The sequence below is a fragment of the Cyclopterus lumpus genome, chromosome 22 (genome assembly GCF_009769545.1).
Source record: "Cyclopterus lumpus isolate fCycLum1 chromosome 22, fCycLum1.pri, whole genome shotgun sequence".
Classification (NCBI taxonomy): Eukaryota; Metazoa; Chordata; class Actinopteri; order Perciformes; family Cyclopteridae; genus Cyclopterus; species Cyclopterus lumpus.
The window spans coordinates 5311937-5333282 of NC_046987.1; the positions used below are offsets into that span (position 1 = coordinate 5311937).

At 44.1% G+C, this 21346-nt stretch overlaps 3 protein-coding genes across 7 annotated transcripts in view; 2 read left to right on the forward strand and 1 right to left on the reverse strand.

Annotated features, from left to right (window-relative positions):
* The window catches only part of LOC117751453 (CAP-Gly domain-containing linker protein 4-like), a 33837-nt gene extending 13398 nt beyond the window's left edge, over positions 1-20439 (reverse strand). For 2 of the 5 annotated variants that reach the window (XM_034563320.1, XM_034563317.1), the window contains exons 1-7: positions 14860-14973; positions 11289-11420; positions 10637-10776; positions 10009-10102; positions 9625-9786; positions 8043-8161; positions 3252-3500 (exon numbers count right to left, since the gene is read on the reverse strand). In XM_034563320.1, the coding sequence (XP_034419211.1) occupies positions 3252-3500; positions 8043-8161; positions 9625-9786; positions 10009-10102; positions 10637-10776; positions 11289-11406 (882 nt within the window). In that variant the 5' untranslated portion in view covers positions 11407-11420; positions 14860-14973. Of the gene's footprint in view, positions 1-3251; positions 3501-8042; positions 8162-9624; positions 9787-10008; positions 10103-10636; positions 10777-11288; positions 11421-14859; positions 14974-17870; positions 18122-19962 lie in introns of those variants that run through there. The other 3 variants (XM_034563319.1, XM_034563316.1, XM_034563315.1) reach the window with 3 other exon arrangements.
* On the forward strand, positions 15620-17091 carry c22h2orf50 (chromosome 22 C2orf50 homolog). Its single transcript, XM_034563322.1, has 3 exons — positions 15620-15948; positions 16057-16096; positions 16391-17091. Exons 1-3 carry the CDS (start codon positions 15716-15718, stop codon positions 16583-16585), a joined length of 468 nt encoding a protein of 155 aa, XP_034419213.1. The 5' UTR covers positions 15620-15715; the 3' UTR covers positions 16586-17091.
* Positions 17508-21346, forward strand: part of slc66a3 (solute carrier family 66 member 3) — a 5020-nt gene continuing 1181 nt past the window's right edge. The window contains exons 1-5 of the mRNA XM_034563321.1: positions 17508-17782; positions 19081-19163; positions 19980-20049; positions 20131-20188; positions 20434-20554. Of these exons, the coding sequence (XP_034419212.1) occupies positions 17637-17782; positions 19081-19163; positions 19980-20049; positions 20131-20188; positions 20434-20554 (478 nt within the window). The 5' untranslated portion in view covers positions 17508-17636. The remainder of the gene's footprint in view (positions 17783-19080; positions 19164-19979; positions 20050-20130; positions 20189-20433; positions 20555-21346) is intronic.

Here is a 21346-nt window from a genome sequence, read left to right on the forward strand (position 1 = left end):
GATGGTCCCGCAGCAAAGGGCACACCTCTAAAGCCACACAGAAAAAAAAATGTGTCAAGTGGCTGAGGGATTTTCAGGGACCCGATTAGATAGCAAGAACTGGGACTGGCAATGGTGGGTTGTCTTTCAGTCGCCATTGCTTTGCGATCAAAGAAACCAACTCCGAGATGATACTGTACATACAGGATGAGGGCAGAGTTTTGCCCAACAAGCGTTCATCACATTCCTTTGTTCCGTGATCCTGAGGCCTGCAAGTCAGTAGCAAAAATGGCCCTCACGAAACCTGACAACCACTAATATGTCTCTTTCTGAGAGGCTGACGATGATCAACAGATGTGGAACGTGTACTTTACAGTGCACTGTACTTCTCTAGATGATAATGCTAGCCAGAGCGTACAATATGAAAAGGCAGATGCATGTCTTGTTGCTCTCAACTTATCCATAAAGAAGCATTTCCCTTCAGAATGCGGTGCAGTTATTATTTACTGTGCGAGTCCACCCTCACCACGACCTCAGCACCAACGTCCTTTGTGGGAACGGTTTGCCATCGCTACCCAAGAAGACCCCCGCCGTGTGGCGCTTCCCTCCTGCCGGTGAACTAAATCGTTGCGCCAAAATAAGACTTGAAAGAAGGTCCTTTCTTCAGGGAATTTGCACTCCGTTGGATACCACTCTGGACTGAAGGGCACAACATGAAGGAAAGTCTGACAAAGTATGCATTTTAAACGGCGACATCACAGATTGAATGTGCTCATTCAATTGTGACAGCCAACATCTTGCTGGTGATTAATATTTGGTTGTTTTTTTGCAGCCCTACCAGAGTACAAAAAGGCACTCCCTGATTTAATAACCATCTTCTGTCAAGATGTCTTTTAAAACAAGATTAAAATAAACTTTATACCAGAGGAACACTGTTCCACAGTGCAACTGGACGGTAACTGTGCCTACTTTAAGTTTTTCAGTGAGCTTTCAGGGAATAAGAGCAAGCTGATGAAATGGCACTGAAATATTAGAGATATGTCACATTTCAAAAAGGAATATTCGAGGTGCGCTGGGTCGCAGTCGAGCTGAAGGGACGATGTCGGAACATTTGAACCCAAGATTCCAGAAATCACGTTGCATTATGTGCACTGCAAGCTAAGTGGTTTACCTGCATGGAGGGTGAGTGCTTACTGTATAAAAAAAGTAGTCTCCGGTCCAGAGAGATGACGTGAAGAGCAAGGAAGCTCAACTGCATTTCGGCACAAAGGAATTTATGGAATATATCGGTGCACGACAACCGGTGGCAGAACCAGCGGCACAGAACAGAGCTTTAGAAAACCTAAATGTGTCCATGTTTGAAGAGAGAAAGTGGAAAGAGACGTTCTCTTTTTCCCACAGAGATCACTCTGTGCTGGTGCACAAGTGACAAATAATAATAGGGCCGTTTCGTTTAGTACGAGTGATGCAACTCCAAAGACTCAGTACAATTAGGCACATTGGAGTCAACTTTGCCGAGTTCCAATAAAAGTCACAGGCTTTTTGGTCGCATCTCATGTATTTGGGGTTATTGGCAAAGTCACCTACCAGTGATGAGATGTCGGGTGATTTTAACAGTGGAAGGATTGCAAATGCAGGGAGGACTGGACCCATGCCGTCAGCCTGATGAGTGAAGGCACACATCGGGTCGTTGGGGAAAGGACGGTTTTGCTCAATTTAGCGCCGATTTCGGGGGTTTTCATTGCATTTTCAGAGCAAGAGCACCGTGGAGCAAATTGCCAAAGTTGAATTGTGCCGTGAACGTAGTGAGAAAACTGCAAATTATTTGACCTGTGGGTCTAAACATCCGGCGCTTTCAAAGCGTGCTTCTTGTCAAAAGGATTACACATGGCTTACAGCACCACACTGGAGGTGCGTGGCGGAGCAGCCACACAAAAGGATTTCGTAGCATGACATGAAGGAAATGGGCAACAAAAAAAAAAGTGCTTGATGAATGAATTTTTGGGCTACATTCTTCAGTACGGCTCGCTTTAATGAACTGAAAGAAAGGTTGCTACAATAAAAGCATTTTTAAATGGACCAGCAGCAGAAGCTGAAATAAAACGTGTCATCAGGCGTGCGGTTGTATGTGATGCAGACAAAGAGCAAGATGCGCGCTTTAAAATGGGACATTTTTTAAAACAATCTAACACTACACTGTGAAGAGTTAAGAGACTTAAATACTGTGCTGGTGTTTGACGACACCAGTGGAGACATTTATTTACACTTTATTAACAATTGTTTAACACTTACACTTTTAAACTACCAGACACTTGTGGAGGACACAATTGGAGTTGAATGAACTTAAACATGATCAGAAAAATGTTGATGATATGCCGGAGTGAACTGTCAAACATAACCCTGAATGCTGGAAGAATGCCAAAAGGCTGTTGCTTAGCAACTGGAAACTATATTTTTCACTTGGTTGGGACTGAAATGATTGTAAAGAAATTAACCAAAGCTTCTGTGTTTCTTTAGCATAAAACTCAGCACAGCTGCACGGCACCGATGTGCTGTGGCTGCAGGCCATTTACGATGTGCATTTTCCATTTTATGTGGCCTTGTTGGAACAGTGGGTGTTTGTAAGACACATGAAGCCGATCAAAAAGGTCGCTGCATTCTCTTCCAATTCCACCTGAAAAACCAAGATGTGGCAGGAATTCAACTCCAACCATTTTATGCACATGAGCAAATACAAATCAGCTCAGTGGTCAAGTAACTACATATGTGCTGCGTGTGCCTTAGTGAGTCGGCTCCCCCTCCTGTAATTCATCTGTAGTCGTACACAGAGAAAAACATTGCTTTGGATATAAACAGTTATTTGGATAACTGCAAAGACTTGGAGCTCCGTCCCATATGCATGATGGGAAGCTGGTGAGGGATCATGTCCGGGTCACTGAACTAGAGACTTGTGCAGACTGGTCTGGAGAGGGTGGATTAGTATAGTCTGAATCACTCCAGATTTTAGGCCCTCCAGGTGAAAAATGCATGTGCCAGTGCTACAATTGTGTAAGTTATTGTGGAGCTCTGTAAAGATGAGCTGTACATTTTAACCGTTGGCGAAGTAGTAATAATTGCCGCACTCGCTCACTGCTGCTTGGGATAACTGGAGAAGTGTACGCTCATTGGCATTCAGCTAATCGCCAGGTCGAGGGAATCTTCCCTCACTTAGAGCTATAAAAAAGGCGGATATTACGATTGTTCTTGCCTTGTGATCGTAACCTAACACACACCTTCTGTCCAGCTATTACCACGCGGTCCCCCAGTCGGATCCCCATGGCGGCAAGCTGTATCCTGGCCTTGTCGGAGAGGACAGGGAGGGCCTGGGCTTGCAGTGTGAGGGGCAGAGGAGAGCTGGATCTGGGTAAAGCCTGCCTCAGCAAAGCCTGGAGCTCCTTGGCCACAGCGGCTGCATCCGCCATCTCCAAGGGCATGTCGAAGGGGTCAGGCACCACGTCTGCTGGGCACTGCCCTTTTACGTTCTGGAGGACGAGACGGGAAAAAACATAAACGAACACGAAACTGTTTGCTGTCCTGGCTCCTCATTGGTGGAACAAGCTCCCCATTGACATCAGGACAGCAGAAAGTCTCTACATCTTCCGTCGCAAACTAAAAACACATCTTTTTTGAGTATACCTTGAATAAGGAAGGTAGAGCCGTAGTAGCACTCTAGTAGCACTTAAATGTCTCTTACTGATAGCACTTTGTAGTTTAACTTTATTGAAGAAATTGTACTTGCTCGATTCTTGTTGTTCTGAGTTTGGACTCACGGTTTAATGCACTTATTGTAAGTCGCTTTGGATAAAAGCGTCAGCTAAATGACATGTAATGATATCAACCTCACTTACGCTGCAAGTACATATAATGTTTTTTTTAAGTTGTAAAATTGGTCTCATAAAGTGGTCTCGTAAAGTGCAATGATCATTTCTGTAACGCGGATGCTGGGCTCGACAGAATCTTTCATTTTATCTGTTCCCAGAATAAACCCACCCGCCATCCCCTCTGAGTTTCAAAGCAGCTGATCATCAGGCACACGACAGGCTCAAAGAGACTAGAGGCGGTGAGAGTGGCAAGCCCAAAGTGTAGGTGAAGTTAAAATGCTGCGGGGTCGTGACGGACGAGGGGACCTCGTCCTGCACCGCTGCGCCCGAGTAACGGGGGCGGCACTCGTGTTCGCCATCCCCTCCGGCGCCCGCGAGTGATCTTTGATTAATTCGTCTCTCATTGGAACGCACAATCTACAGCAGTGATTTGAGAGGACGATTTTGTGCATATTTGTGTGCGGTATTTTGACACCATTTCATGTGGACTGGCTTCCTTTAGAGTATTGAAATTAAACTTCTTTTCTGTTGGACAATATTTAACCAACTCATCAGACATGTGATATATGGTTTTGCCAACTACACAGCAGCTCTACACTGTCTACAGGACAAAATGCGCATTGGCCCGCTACTCTCACACATGGCATGTGAGGATTATAATAAGACACATTTGAAGTTTATATATTTTGTACTAAGTTATGAGCTCATAGAACGGTTGGATGATTAACAGCAGTCCTGCAATGAATCCTGTAGAAGGAACATTATAATATCCACTTTTAGTGCTGAAGGTGTCAATAAATTATGCGGATTATTTCAAGGCTGTACTGAACCGCTAATGTTTTGTCCAATATTAATTCCGTACATGAAGAGTATTTGAAAAATCTCAATATAGTGCAATCCACTAAAGTTCACCCACTGGCGAGCGCCACTACCCTCGTTGAGCCGGGGAGGAGGGGCCAACTTTGAATACAGCGTCTACTAACCGCTACCGTCAAAGCCATCTCTTTGCTCCTTTAACGGACCTCAGTTCAATCCAAGAACAGCCACAGAATCAAGATGCAGGTACTTGTCGGAGAGGATTTCTTCCAAAAACGCATGGAAATGTTACCTGAAAGACTAAAACCCAGCACATACTGACCAGTGGCTAACTTTGAATCTGAAACTGGAACAATCACGTACGCAATCCACCAAAACAACTTGCTGCTAAATGAGAGTACAAAGGGTTGCTTTGGATATGTAGCTAAAAGATGTGTGGTAGGACAAGCATGAAAAGCCAGCGACACGTATTAGATGTTTTCCCGCATTCTGTTCTAAATCCAAGGTTTGTTGTGATGAATGTCTGCCGAGTCAGAGAAAGGAAATATAAAATTAAAGCACTTCCCAGTCTGACCTTTACACAAAAAGAAATGAGATTTGAAAAACTGAATTTCTTGGCAATTATACAATTTGGTAGGTGGGGTTTTCAAGTTTGTCACAAGCCGTGAGAATGCCTACGCGATGCTATATATGGTGCGGACAACAGACTAATGATTTCAAGAGACTGGTTTTACATGTTTAAGGCAACACAAAGTTTAAGTGGCTTTTCTTAATATTCTTAGTCAAAAACTATTTTTAAATCACTTTCTTGTAATTTAGTATACTTAATATTATGACTTTGAGACACCCATATGATGGGTCTGTACTTAAACGAGCTGGGTCACAGTAAACACATTGGTCCTTTCAAACTAGGATGAGGATGTCTTAGGTGGAGAAAAAAGGAATGCCAATATCAGAACTTGTCAAAACCGATGCAACCTTTTTACCAGAATAATTGGAAGCAAGGACTGGATAACCCTTCAAAAATAAAAAATAATCTCCCCTCAGGAGTTCAAACATTTGTTTGGCGTTATAAGGAACAAATATTAGTTTCTGACGGGAAGGTTTAAAGATAACAAACAGGTTCATATCAACCACTGTTGGCATGCTATCCAAGCTTGGCATTTAAAATATGTATAAAGCCTCTGCACTCATCTTTGAGTATGGGAATTATTAGATTATGGTGCAAAGTGCTTTGGTGACCTCCAGTGGGAAAATGTGTACACACAGAAGAGGAAGCACCATTTTGTTCAGAAACAGCTTTAATTCATCATCTGAAAAAAAACATTGAATATAAATACTAATGACACATTGAGACATGAAATAGGCCGTACAGCCTCGATGCCACATCACCATCTACTGGGAATCTGATGTACGTCCTTCAATTCAAGGCAACGGAGGCTGTTCAACAAACACCTCAACCAAGGAGTTCAATACTGCAACTGAGAGCATTGCAAACTATCGTCTTTTTGGGCTTCATCTTCCAGCCGAGTCAGAAATTGTCAAAACAGGAAATGTGTACGAAAAGAAATACTGAAAATTGTATAAATGTGAGACCTCAGAGAGAAGCTAAAAGACTGCAATCTGTTGTATTTTTAACTGAGCATAAGGACTTCTTTTGCAAAGGTCTACATCAAATCAAATGTATTCTGGAAGACAAGATATAAAGGATTATATCACACAAAAGCACTCTTTTAATTTGTTGGTGGGAAAATTGTGGGAGTGATTTGTTTTTTTCACCCCGAGCAAGTCCTGGTTTAGAACGCCTGCGAGCAAATACAAAGGGCAGAAGCAGCATTATGAGCACAAACCAAAGCTGTGCAACAAAACAATGTTCAGTTTTTTCTGTTAGAAAAGTTCCATAACACGGTAGCTTTCCATCTTTAGGACTGCACAGGGCTGGACATTAAAAAATGCCCGCTTGCCCAAGGCAAATAAACTCTGGGCTCGGGCTAGTGGAATACCTCCTGCAGGTGTCGACCTGTTCATATTGTTGACTAATTTAATGTGAAAGAAATGTGATTGAGTTGCTTTCAATTGTTGTCAATGATAACAAAAGGACCAACTCACCTTGACGTCATCATTGACTATTGTGCATTTGGTTGTCAGACTGCACTCTTTGTGGGCTGCAATATTGGTTATTTAATGAAGATAATTAGCTTTGTATGCTCATGATGCATTTTCTATTGTGCATGTAATGGATTTTATATTCGATTTTTGATTTGGGCTATTTTTTTATTACTGTCATTTTAAGAAGTGATTGGGCTGGAAACGGCGGGCTAAATAAGACTAACAACATGCCAACATTTGAAACAACTAACTTCATCCAACACGTGGGCCGATAACATTGTAGTCGTAGTGACCGGCTCTTCTGCGATGGCCCTTCTCTCCAACACAGACCTGCTTATAACGGAGCGAACAGCTCACGTCAATGAGGTTGCATTGAGTTACATTGGTGGTGCGTTCAAGCTCTACACAAAAATAAATTAGTATTGGGCGATGGTAAATTACAACATTATCACGATGTATTCAAATGTAATCTTGTAAAACTTGAACAAATATTCTTTGAATCAGATATTAGATGGAATTATGACCCGTTTAACGTCCTAATACTAGACTTAAGCAGCTTATAATATATAATTAAAACTACCAATGCCCTCAACCCAAAAAATACATTTTATGATAGCAAATATGAATACAAAGAACACAATTTCTCCTAATGATATGAATAGTGTGGGTTTGTTTTGCCACTAGTCCAACTCCATATTGATTGTATTTATTTATTATTAGGCCTAGTTTAGTTTACAGTAAAGTGAATAATCAATTAATTTAATATTACAAAATTGAGAATATCAAACAAATACTCATCAGTAGCCTGAGATATTAGTATTGTACTTTGTTGCCATTTATAGATAGGGCAAACATGAACAACCTCATAAATATTGGAGGACTGTGATAGTGATAAAGGGATAAATAAATCAAAGCAACCTGAATGCATCAATAGTGCTGGGAAAGAAAAATATATATTTTATATTTTAAAAGTAAATATGGAGTCATTACAAATGTGGAGTCATTAAGAGTGAGTGTGTGTCATATACTCTCTTAATGTGACTATACAGGAAACGTTGTTCACTATGCTGGATCCTATTATAAATGAACATGCTCATCTGCAGTAAAGATAGCAGCACTGCAGGCTCATAATGTGACGAGGCAATCTTCTCAACAAGGTTAAAAAAACGAAATTAGGATTGTTTATTATCTCACTGAAGTTGGTAAATGTAGAAAAGTTATTAAGTAAATAAAAGTCAAGGATTAAATTGAATTGTTCCAGAGAACAATGTAACTTACTCTAAAGGCAGGGTTGGCTCCCAGCTCCAAGAGACATGTGACAGCTGATATGCACAGGTTGGACGCAGCAATGTGCAGGGCGGTGCCGAAGTCAAAGTCACTGCAGGTGGCATCGACCTCTACATTAAAAAATTAAACAGAAGGCAATCAGGAGATTAGACACGATCCATTTCTGGTTATCATTTACACTCAATCCTGTCTCACAATTCTGCCGCTGAAGAGTCTGTGGAAGTATTGCTACATTAACATCAACCCCATCACACTTTGTTTGGACAGATTATTGAGAACGGACAGAAGGATTTATCCAGATAACTCAGAGTAAACCTGCATCCTGCAGCCCCAGGTCCATCTGGCAGCTGTTATCAGGGCCAAAGGTGTTCTGTAACTGTACTGAACAGGGTTTTCAATCTCCTGGTCTCTTGGGGGGATATATACATGCATGTTGTGACCATTCAGGGCACAGGGTGTAATACATGACCAGGTCAGTAAGTTCAGCAGAGGCTGGATATTTTTAGGCTTTGTGGCTCTACTTACTACAGAGAGCACGCAGAACCGGACTGTCGCTGTATTATCATTAATTAAGAATATATTGCGCTTTGATTTTTACCCCTTTTATCTCTCTTGAAAACAGGTGATGCTGCCACAAAAACAAACCGCTTTGGTTGGGCGCGTCCCTCGGACGCATTTATGGCCATATAGAGCAATAGGTGTACTTTAAAACATACGCAATATGCTATAGAGCATTTGGGCTCTGAAGACTCACCGCGCCTGTACTTGAGATGGCGTTTTTCATTTTTTAACTATCCAAGCGATAAACAAACTGAGCACCAATTTGGTGCATCACAGTATCCAAATTATAGTCTAACAAAACATACCTGTGCATCCCACCAAAATATGATAACTAGATGGTGCAAGTACCAACTAAATAAATAACAAAACTACATTTTAAATTTTAAGCTTCAACAAACCCACCTGAACAGCTGGGTTTGCTGTACAGTGATTTGTCCATACTCATCTGTAATTATAGGAAAAGCATCCACGCTCTCCCATCTATGCAATATTTGTATACTGAAGCAAGCTTTCAGTCAGGCACCATCTTCCCAACGCTTTTCCCATTATTCTTTGTTCCGTTTGAGCAACAGCAACAAAGCTTTATCTGCTGAGTAGTGATTACTATAAATTGGACTCCATACTTGTGTGAAAGGAGTGATAATTTAAAGAAATTTGGTCAATCTGCTGTAAACTGCTGCTGCCGCTGTCCAAGTCCATCCACGCTAAACCATCACATTTAGAAAAACCTCGCCACCTAAATACTCCAGGACAGTACAGCCTCTCTGACTGACGCCTACCACAGAAAAACGACACGCTAAAAAGGTTTTTGAATTAAGTTATACGTCTGCACTGCGAGGATGTTGTATGGCACTAGATTGAACGTAGCTGCAGTGGGTACACCTAAGAAGCTAGCAACTCAGTGTGGTTATTACAGGAACCAAAAAATAAATGGTTGAGGCCTTAATCGCCACTAAAGCTTGGCATGAAAGTAGAAACGTTTGCCCTGTACCGACTGCTGGGGCAGTCTCACCTCCAGGCTGCGAGGCCTGCAACACGATCCGGATAAGCTGGGGCACGTCAAAGTACGCGGCGTAGTGCAGGGCCCTCATGTTGGTCCAGCGCGAGCGGAGGTTGGGATCTGCGCCCAGGGCAAGCAGCTGGCGGGCAAAGCCGACAGACGTCTCTGCGTCGCCTGAGGAACAAAAGGAAGGATACGGGTATGAGTGGGGTGAAGTAACAGAGAGTGCGTCTGCTCTCGAGTTTGTTTCAGATGAAGCGTTATGAAGAGCGGTGCTTATCGAGTCATACAGCAGAATATTCAGTGGTCAGAGTAGCAGGTGAAAGTGACCAAAGACAGTACATGTGTTTACAGTCCAGTCGAGAGTGTCTCCAACGGCCCTGTCCATATACTAACCGATGCCCGGGGCCCCGGCCTTGCAGCAGTAGTGCAGGAGGCTCATGTCGGTCAGACCGTCCCGGTCATTCACGCCGCAGCCTCTCTTCAGGATCTGTACGCAGAATGAGACGTGCAATGTTGTCACGAAGCGCCGCGAGTGTCATTGTGCAGAATTATTACATAATGGGCCATAAAGTGAAACTCCAGAGCCCTGATCTGATGCATGACAAGTGAGCCAGGCCTCTCGTAACTCTAACAGTCTTTAAAGTTGGAAGAGAATTGTTGGGCAAACCCAACATTGTAAACGAGGCATTGTATTTCTCAAGGGTAGCAGTTATTAAGGGAGTGAGAGAGAGAGACAAAGAAAATAAGCTCCTGCTTTTACCCTTGAGACAAGTGCTTCCCTGTCCAATTTACTGCATTGCAGCTATTTTGTGTAACTCTGCGTAGTGGTGGTGTTGGTTCGGGGTGGCTTGGCAGAGGTTAATTTCATTCTGAAGTCGTCTGGTGTTTTCAGTTATCATATTTAGCATAGTTTTTCTATCGTCTTGATAACAAGTGAAGGTGTGGAGTTGTGACCTTTTACAGACAGAGACAAGTTTGTACTGAAGCACACAGGCAGTGGAAGAAAGCCGGATGGCGTCACCTCATTGCCGATGAGGTCAATGTTCTTCTGAACCTGAGGCACCCACTGCCGGATGACAGCGAACAGCTCTGGTATGGTGGTGCTGAGATCCAGAAGAACCTCCTTGCACTGCGGCTCGCTGGGGTCAAAGAAGGAGAACTCTGGAGGTGGGCGGGAGGACAGAAGCAACAGAGGTTGTTTTACTGGAAGGTGATTCACCTTGCTACCCCTGAAAGCTTAATGCTCTTCTTCCACACATCAGACATCAACCTGTAAGAAATGTGTTGTCACTTTGCCTTAACTTATTCCATCTAAATTATTATTTAAAAAAACGATGCAATGATATATTACAATTACAAATGGGTGGGCAAGAAGTAGATACATGTCACCCTAAAACTAGAGTCGTCGCCCAGCAGAGTTATTAAGGGCAGTTTGAGAATCAGCATCACTGGTTATTGTTATTATTATTATTACGGCTTGAATCTTGAATAGTCTCACTCGGGGGTGCACTGATCAAATGACCAACAAGGGTTTTAATATGTCATCAGCCGATCATTATTTCAACTGCATGTGGAAACATTGTTCAGATTCCAGTCATCGAGCTGTTTGTGTCCAATGAAATGTCACACGGCTCCCCTGCATGTACTGAATGTGTGTGCGTGTGGATCCTCACCACAGTCGCTGGGCATCGGGGCAGAGGCCACCTGGTGGATGACCGACCGCTGGTGGGATGAGGCCCAGCCCAGCACGGTGTCTCCCTCAATGGGCTCCGGAACATCCTCCTTTGTCATCTCCCCCTCGGGGCCTGCGGCGAGAACGATATCAGACAAACTATTCTGAGAACACATGTAGGTCGAGTTTCCACTGAGCCGCGAGGACGGCGCTAATGTTATGAAGGTTTTGTGACTTCATTGGAGGTTTCAGCTAATTCGACGCTGTTCCACTAAAGCAGTGAGCTTCTCAAGTAACTGTACGTTACTCAGAAAACTGGTTCTATATCGACCCTAAAGTTAGAGGTGGAATATACTAGTTAGACTCAAATATGAAGGCAGTAATATATCGTAGACAGCTTTTGTTACTGTTTAGTGTAATATTCCTCTTATCCTCCTCTGATACCAATATCAGATAACGGGAATCAGTGACAATGGGGCCGATCTATTCAACGCAATGCTATGTGTAGAATATGTAATAGATATTTGACCAAATTCTGGCTGCATTTAAACAGGGGTTTATATTTGAAATGTAATTGCTGTTATTTGTGAAGATTTTTTACAAAGCTGCTAGAACACAATTTATTATTTCAATCATAAATAAAAATTCAATAAATGTATAATAATAATTTCTTAGATTTAATTTTACAAAGTTAAGTAAGCAATGTTTAAAGCTACGCCTGATGATGCCCTACACGTAAAAGAAAGATCACAGTCTCTTCCACAGAGAGAAGCATACAACTCAATAATCAAACACTGGTACCCGATCGGTACTCAGTACCTGCTGACACCCAAAGCCCAGGTATCAGGACTAGGAAAGTCAGTTCAGTGCATCCCCACGTATACTGCAGAATCCAAGTGAAACACTAAAGGGTGCAACTATTACTATTACAGTATAAGACCATTAGTTCTGATATTATAAGAATATAATGTGTGCTCTGTTGCATTTTTATACAAAACGAGTGAGTGACATGCACCTATGAGGGTTTGTACATCTAAACTGTCAAAGCAACAAGATCACCTGATATGTAGGCCTGAGGATTAGAGACAAAAAAAAGTCTGCATTTGAGTCAAAGAAAAGATGTGTTTATGGGGACCATATGCTTAACTACTGGACTAATCTTGAAACTCATGACAATATAAAAAGGAGCACAGAACACTGGGGAAAAGGATAGAAACCTTAAGAGGTTGAAACACACACACAGAGTCTAAAAGCTACCAGACCAACACTCACTCACTGTCATCTTCTCCTTTATCCTCTTTCTTGTTGATCCTCATGAGAGCTTTACAGTCCAGCTAAGCTAAAATCAAGACACACAGACTGGGTCCAGCAGAACATCCAACCAAGCTGCTTCTCAAAATATCTCCAAAGCACATAGACAGTCCCCCCACCCCACTCTCATTATACCCTGTTGATCCCCTGCTCTTTACAGCCAGCTCTCACTTCTGGTTCTACCCAGATGGAATGTCACTGGGGGAGAGCCAGCATGAACAAAAAGCAAAGTTCTGAAACAGCTAACTTGGAACTCAAACTTGTTTTACACCTGTGCTGTTCCCATCGTGACATGTCAAAATGTCCCCCGTGCAAACTTAATATCCAACTGTTCCGTTGACGCCCTCCTCGGGTAACGGTCTTATTGCTGTAAGGGTTTTTTGAGTCCAGAATGATGACCGTTCATTTTGATTAATTGTTTTTTGGGGGCATATAAAAGAGGAAATTGTGTTCAATCGACATGTTCAAGATTCCATCATGAAAAATACATTAAAACCTGTCAGGGTTTGTGGGTAAGGATAATGCTATGGACAATTGCTGTGTGCGAGCCAGCTTTAATGGTATGAGATGGAAATAATTCAGGCTTTAGTGAGCCTATGTGTCCTGAACATGACAGTACGACAATGGTTTGGAAATGTGCAGTACAGCCATCAGGAGCTAAGCTGAAGTCATACCACCACTTTAAACTGAAAGCCTCTGGCAAAAATAATTCCTTCAACACCACATGCACCGACTGGGTGGCTTCTATTGGTCCTCTTGGCATAAAAAGGGCTGCAGGAGGATGTTAGAAGAGGTGAGGAAATTATTAAATCAAAACACATGCAATTGTTTACTATGCCATCTCCATTTATCTGTGGTAAACTGTAAAATACCTAGTAAGTGGTCACTGAGTGCATGTATTAAAAGACGATTCATCGCTTCAAATGTCATAAATTTAAGAGAAGATAAATAACACAAACATTAAATATTTCAGTACTTCTATTTGAAACACTGAACATAAATTTACATTTTAGTCAGCACTAACCCCCCTCTCAGGTCACTAACTGTCTGTCTGGAGATTAGGACTTTGCCATGTGACTTGGGACAATGGCCTACTTCTTTGATAAGCCTCGCCATGTTTGTCTGGCCCACGATTGTCACCCCCACTCTCATCCTCGCAGCCAACGTGGAGGGACAATGCTGTGGCACATTTCACATGGATGACTCGGTTCATTTTGGCGCCCGTTGCTTTGTACTCGCGAAGGGCACGAAGTTTGCCGTTGGATCGTGGCAGTACAAACATTCCCTCTGAACCACAACTCATTATCTGGACAAAAACACCAAATAACAAAGTGAAATCAAGCTTCTTGGTTACAATACAGGCCGTGCTGTGGAATCTTAGTTTGGTTTTCGGCAGTGTTGGAGCTGTTTGTGTTCATTATATATATTATTCTCTCAGCAGACACCTTTGTATCAAGGAAAAGCACAGGTGAAAAAAATTGTGTGGCACAGTTCCATTAAGGTCACATTGGGCCCCCCAGGAAACTGGCTCTGATACATGGAATGAGTCGCACCTGTGCGTTTTACCTGCTCCATTACGAGCCAACATCTGACGACTGAAAAGGGGTCTAATCATAATGAATACCCTAACCTAAAGCAAACGCACGCGTGTGGAGAGACACTTTCCCGGCGTAGCTCCACCCCCTTCATCCCGAGGAGACGGCAATTGGAAACACCTGTGTGCTTGTAGCTCGCGCTAACTGAGCTAACTATTACAGCCGAAGAGGTCGCGCTAACACACTCAGCAGCGACCACGCCCTCGTCTCGTGGGTTGTTGGCACTGAAGCCTCATTAGCGTCACTGTCCTTACGTTTATTTAATTGATTTCCAGTCAACTTCGGCTCGTAACACGTCCGTTGTTCGTCCTAGCATAAGGTAGCTGACAGTAAAGTTAAACTGGCTAGCCGGATAGCATATGTTAAAAGCCGGCTCGTACTTCGAGAGAGCTAACGTGTGTGTACATGTAACGCTATTTATAAATGTATATCGTAGTGTTGTGTGTACGCATGGTAAAAAAAAGCAGCTAACCTAGCATAATGCAACCACACATTACATGAATTGAGGTGAGAAAAGTTTCCAGGTGACATGAAGTGCCTTCACTCCCGGTAGCCCCTCAGGAGGTACTGTTATCCAGCACCAATACCGGACCGAGCGTTCTCCCCACGTGGAAATAAATGTCCCGTAGAGCCGACAGTACACACAGCAACAAACATTTGCATTACCTTCACCTGGCCGCTGGTTTCGCTTCGCTCATGGAGAAATGGACTACTGGGTAGCGGATTTCACATCCGTCAATCCCAACTGCGTTGCACATAGCTGAAGAACATGCATCCGGTTCCAGCGGTTACATTTCAGAATAAAAGCCGTTTCATACTTTTCCGGTCTTTCAACATATGTGTGGTAAAACTACAATGCATTACAAACCTCAGTTAATAAAAACGTGAGTTGTAATATTCCTTTCAGGCACATCCACTACTCCACTTAATATGATCAAGCAAATGCAGTGGCGTGTTTAGAAATAGCAATGACTGCACATGGGTTACCTTTAGGTCAAAAAGAAAACGTATCCCCATGCATGTCAGCATGAGGGATTCTGGTAAAAGAAAATTGCTCTTAAATATTATGTTGGCCTAACCTCATGGAACCTTGTCAACTGAAATTATTGTTAGCACGCATAATATACTACCAACAACTAAACAAATGATACCAGAATGCATAATGAATGCACGTAAACCTTTGTTTAAATGTGTAGAGCAGCTACAGAAGCTGAAGTGTATTTTGTAATTGTCTACATGTGAATTTATCTTAACAGAGTTTGGAGGATCCTCAATTGCTGTAAATGACCTGGTGATGTACACGTATGTTAAGTGTGGCCTGTTTGTTCTAAAAGTATTGTTACTCAGCTGGTGAGACCTCTTTTTTTATTTTTTTCATTTTATTTTGTATTTATTGCCGGAACACCGTTTCCATGGAAACGTAAACAAAACGCCTGAGCACCCGGCACTGATTTCTCAACACACTCTCTGCCAACTTGCGCATCAAACCGGGATTTCAATATATAGCCACGTACCCACCGGGATGGACTTGAACAACGTCAGGCGCGTGTCCTCCGCGGGCTACCGGCTACCGGAACGAGCCTGCGGGACGCAGCCGACAAGGAGCCGACCGCCGGCGGACAGGACGCTGCGCGCCAGAGGAGGAGGAGACGGCGCGACCTCCGCGGAGCCGAATTCAGACCGGAGCGATACCGTGAAACAGGACCGAGTGTGGAAAGAGGCGGTGCAGGCCGAGAGGAGAGGCGTGCGGGAGTGGTGAGACTCCTCTGGTCGGCCATAATAACACCACACATTTATTACTGTTATGATGACTATAAACTACAATCTTGGAGGCTATACCGACCCATGTGTTGTTGTCCACAGGGAGAAGAACTGGAACTTTCTCAGGAACTATGATCAGATGGTAAGAACCATGTTGAGATGCGCTTAAATGTGCATGAATATTATTTTGTTTGAAGACGGTATTTAAATTCTCTCGTTGTGTATTCTATTTGTCCCTTTAGCAATTAAACATGAGCATCCTATGTGACTACAGGAAGACTGTTTTATCCCTGATGAGTTCAATGGCAACTTTGTCTGCAATCAAATACCATCAAACACGTGACCCCCGTGTGTGTGTGTGTGTGTGTGTGTGTGTGTGTGTGTGTGTGTGTGTGTGTGTGTGTGTGTGTGTGTGTGTGTGTGTGTGTGTGTGTAGGGGCAGCTGAAGTCCGAGGAGCCTATGCCCAGCTACGTGTCGCTCTTCTCCGACCGCGTCCCCAACACCGGCAACCAGATGTTCGGCAGCAGATTGTCCACTCCGCTCGGGATCTCCGTGGTCCGACTGGACCGGCTGACGCTCCGGTCCGCGAGACACCCCAAGTGCGAGCAGGACACGGAGATGCAGCCCTAGATAAAACGGCCGCATCGGGGGAGGGAGTCCTGGCTGATGAGGACATGATGACACACATGCGCGAATTGACCCGACGTGTGACATCTTCCGCTGATCCCCCGAGCTCCAGCGGGGTGTTTTCATCTTGATGATGGAGATGATCACATGTGGATGCGGTACTTTACTTTGTGCACTCAGATTGGGACAAGAAAGTAACACAAAACTATTTGAAATATATATTTGAAAACAGCTGCGTAGTCCGATTTTACAGTGTGTACTCGTTGATGCTATTAGAATATATTATATTTGTTATGTTAAATTGGTTTTCTTTATTATTATTTTGTTATACATTTTTTTTCTTGCATTTTTAAAATATGTTACTTATTGTAACGCTGCTCTAATAATGCCGGTCTGTATATTGCTCAGCTGTAAACTGCCCCCAATGTATAGATTTGGAGAAAAATGTTGGTCCATAAACGATTTGGAAATTCGGGGTGTGCCTCATTAAAATAAAGCTTATGCATGTTATAGTGTGAGTGGCTGGTTTCAATATGTAGAGAGAGAGAAAGAGAGAGGGGAGAGAGAGAGAGAGAGAGAGAGAGAGAGAGAGACATCGCGCTTTCTCTCTCTCAAACGAAGACTTTGAAATACTTTGGTGTGACGTGAAAGCCAATCCGCTTTCAGCGGAAGTGAAGTGAGGAACGACACCGACTGACGCAAAACAAAACACAGAACGGTAAAAGGAAACGAACAGCTTTTGCCTTCACAATAAAAGTCCACCTCGCTATAGGAACACTTTGGTTGCTTTTGAGTCTCGCCACACATCCACATCTCCATCTGTACTTTTTCTTTTTAGATTTTCTTTACATTAAATACGTGTGGCACTATTAAAAAAGAGAGAAAATGGGGCTCTACTTTCTTTCACTTGAAAAGAACCAAACGGAAGTCTCTTTCTAAGTGCATCTACTTTGACAGTGGTGGCAGCGGCGGTATCTGGTCGTCACTTTTATAGCTAAATCCTCTGAAATCTGACAATCTGAAGCTCATATCTAGTTATTTCCGTCTCCACACGATGTCGTCCGATACGCTGTTGCACGCGGCCAATTTCAGCACGCTGTTCGTGTGCATGGTGCTCAAGTTCCCCCAGATTGTTACACTGATGCGGGCCAAATCAACGGCTGGAGTCAGCCTCAACAGCCTTCTCCTGGAGTTGATCGGGTAGGTCCGCTGAACGCTGCTGCCAAAGTGATGAGAGGGGGGGGGGGCTCATTGGGACCTATAATAAGGTACGCAGCGCACGACTTACCGGTGCGCACTGCTGCTGTGGCCGCGGCGTCGTCTTCCTGTTCCTCTGCCGCTGTGAACAGAACCCTGCTGCCAAACTCCATTCACAATGCTGGTGATTTAATCACGGCCTGGGTTGAAGGTAAATGCCAACACGTCCCATCACGTGATGTGGAACCGTTACTCAACCACTGGTTGGTGATGGTGCATTCGGCATGTGTCTGAACCTCCATCTCCCCATTTTTTGTACAAATAAAACGTGATGGAGGCGATGTTATTGCTGCTTTATAATAACGCATAATCCCACTGTGGAGGCTTAACACTTCACTAGTGTGTGCTGCTTACAGAGCTGAGTTGTTTAGTCTATGCGTGTGTGTGTGTGTGTGTGTGTGTGTGTGTGTGTGTGTGTGTGTGTGTGTGTGTGGCATAGGGACACGTGGTTTGTCCTAACATCTGTGTGAAGCAGTGACGTTAGATCAGTGCAGTAGGCTGGTTCTTGTGACTGCAACAGAAAGCAGACACAGATAAAAAAAAATTTAAAAGAGGAAAAACTTGAAATAAATCTGCCTTTCCAAATGAACAGGCAGCATTCCCACCATACTGTTTAAAAACAAAATGTTGCAGTTTAAAAAAAATAAAAGTTCCACTTGGATCTTAAAAGGCTGCATGTGTGTATCATTTGTCTCAGCAGGCGGTGCCTGGCAGTAGCTGCACTCTGTGTGTGTGTGTGTGTGTGTGTGTGTGTGTGTGTGGATGACAATGTGTGTCTGTTGTACAAGCTGAAGATGGAAGCATAACAATTAAAATGCCAATGTGATGTAAAACTCTCAGGCCTTTAGCAGCGGTCCAGCTCTTTAGGCTCAGTTCGACGACTTCAACTTTCCCCATGAAAGGTCTTGTATGGGTTTAAAATAAGTACATAAATTCCACGTCTGTGGTAATGGTAATGAATCTCTGGTGTTACCATTGTCACTGGTGGGGAAGACAAGTCTCCAATCACAGCATATGTCCACATCTTAATTGGGGCAATGAATACTATCTTATTGCTCCAGATGCCTCCTTTATATCAGCACTTCAGTTACTGACATTATTTTCTTTCCAGCCTATCGGCTTGTAGCCAATATTAGTGTTGTTGTTGTTGTTGCTTGTCTATCCCTTTTTTGCTCTTGAACATTGCTTGAATGTTTCGTCAACACTAAACATGTGATAACCTGACGCCACCTGCTTCACAGGTTCATCGTCTTTGTCACGTACCAGATGTACTACGACTACCCACCACCGACCTACCTGGAATATCCGATCCTCATTGCTCAAGGTGAGCGGGGTGAAGTCACATGACGTCCTTCCACAAGCCATTCTGTGTTTGCGTTTTTGTGCAATTGTAATTTTGTAGACGGTTATGTTATTTATTTTATTTTTTTAGATATTCTCGTCTCCATCTTTTTTTTAATCTGTTGTGTCCTCTCCACAGTCCCCGTCTAGTGAATTTAATTAAAACCGGAGTAAGCCCATCTTGTGCCAGCAAAAGCAGACCATCACATTGACACGTTTTAATATTCCATAAAGGGGTTTGACAGAAAATCAATAGGTCCCCCTCAAGGTTGATGTGGGCAGGACCCGGTGTCATGTGAGAATGGGATCTGATGCAGAAACAAATTACTTGGGTCCCGATGGAGAGGGGCATTAGGTCATCTATGACCTTTATCGATCCCCACAGCAACAGGCCACGCCTCCCAGTGTAGTTGAGCCCCCGCAAAGGGCGCCAGGGGACATGAGAGATCAGAAGACAATACTAAGGACATTAACTCCAGTACACACTGAGGGTACTTGTTTTTTTCGTGCCACTGTCTGCTTTTTACTTTACTATAAATTAAATGACAACTTAGTTACTCTACAACTTCCGATTTTGATACAAAAAAAGCTATGAAGAGTATTTTTTTTTAAAAACTCCACAGCAGTTGATAAGAGTACAGCTGAAACCATGAATCAAATAGTCCATTTGCAGAAAATGTGTTTAAACCCGAGGTGTTAGTTTCTGGGTGGGTTAGCGAACTGATATCGGTGCCCCCCGGAGGCGATGAACCCAGCGCCGTGAGACATGTGCCCCGTCTAACCTGCCTTGTGTTCCCAGACGCCATCCTTCTGCTGCTGATGCTCCACTACAACGGCAGCCTGCGGCAGAGCCTCATCTACGCCTTGCTGTATCCTTTCAGCACTTCTTCCAGAGTCAAAGAAAGGTGTTTGTGGTTTTGCGTGTTATTGCCTTGACGAGTCGTGCTCAGGTTCGTCGGGGGCTGGAGGCTCCTCACCGTGGAGAAGTGGATCGTAGACTTGGCTATGGTAATGAATCGTCACACAACACCTCCACAGCGTGAGCTCATAGATGAGGCGGAGGTCTGAACAGAAGACCCCGTCCAGGCCTGTGTATCTGCATGTAGACAAACGGTTAGACTGGAGGTTTTTGTTACAGTCTGCAGAGAGTCGGGATGTTTTTAGCTGAATCATTGAGTTGATACTTGAACCAGCAGGAACACGACTGGGACCAGGTCCAACACACAAAGGTCTGACCTCCGCTCTCTTCTCAGAGCCTGTGCACGTTCATCAGCGCCGCCAGTAAATTTGCCCAGCTGCAGTGCCTGTGGAGGTCAAAGGACGCCGGGCAGGTCAGCGCCCTCTCCTGGGCCATGGCTTCCTACACATGTGCGGGTGAGTGAAAATACGAAAACAGGGATCACTTCTTTTTCTTCTTTGTTATTATCCAACATCCATATTCACTCCATTCCAGCCGTTTTTGTTTTTCCCACCGGCTCTCGGGGGAAAAACGTCGGCCCCTCTTGCTTACAAACGCTCCGCTTTGTTCACCCACAACTTCATATGCTGCCTGTCGGCGGGCGGGGGCCGACACAGGGGGCGCTGTGGGGCCGACACAGGGGGCGCTGTGGGGCCGACACAGGGGGCGCTGTGGGGCCGACACAGGGGGCGCTGTGGGGCCGACACAGGGGGCGCTGTGGGGCCGACACAGGGGGCGCTGTGGGGCCGACACAGGGGGCGCTGTGGGGCCGACACAGGGGGCGCTGTGGGGCCGACACAGGGGGCGCTGTGGGGCCGACAGCGGCTGAATAGAGGGAACTGGAAGAGTAGCTGCAGGCAACTGCACACAAAGATGCTAAAAGCTACTTACACCAGGGGGGATAGAATAATTATAATTTAAAAAATAAAGTAATTATTTATTGGCCGGTTTTGATAACAACAAAGTCTTGCGGAGCGCATTAATGGGGTAATGAAGTGGTGACTCATTAGAAACCATTAGCCCGGGTTAATTGAGTCTCATGGTGGATGGGGACACAACCACTCCATCTCCTCTAGTCAAGGAGCACACTCTTATCTGTCCAGGCCACATGTTCAGGGTCCAAATACATTCAGGGCCCCCCCCCATAGGAATATGCATGCGGCACGCCGAGTAAGCAAATCCTCTGTGATGACCTCGCTGACTCTCCT

Bases quoted from the DNA above. Each gene is read 5' to 3' on its own strand.
- c22h2orf50 (XM_034563322.1), top strand. From the start codon at position 15,716: ATGGACTTGAACAACGTCAGGCGCGTGTCCTCCGCGGGCTACCGGCTA. The intron at 15,949-16,056 runs GTGAGACTCCTC...TGTTGTCCACAG, and splicing joins AGGAGAGGCGTGCGGGAGTG to GGAGAAGAACTGGAACTTTC. The intron at 16,097-16,390 runs GTAAGAACCATG...GTGTGTGTGTAG, and splicing joins TCAGGAACTATGATCAGATG to GGGCAGCTGAAGTCCGAGGA.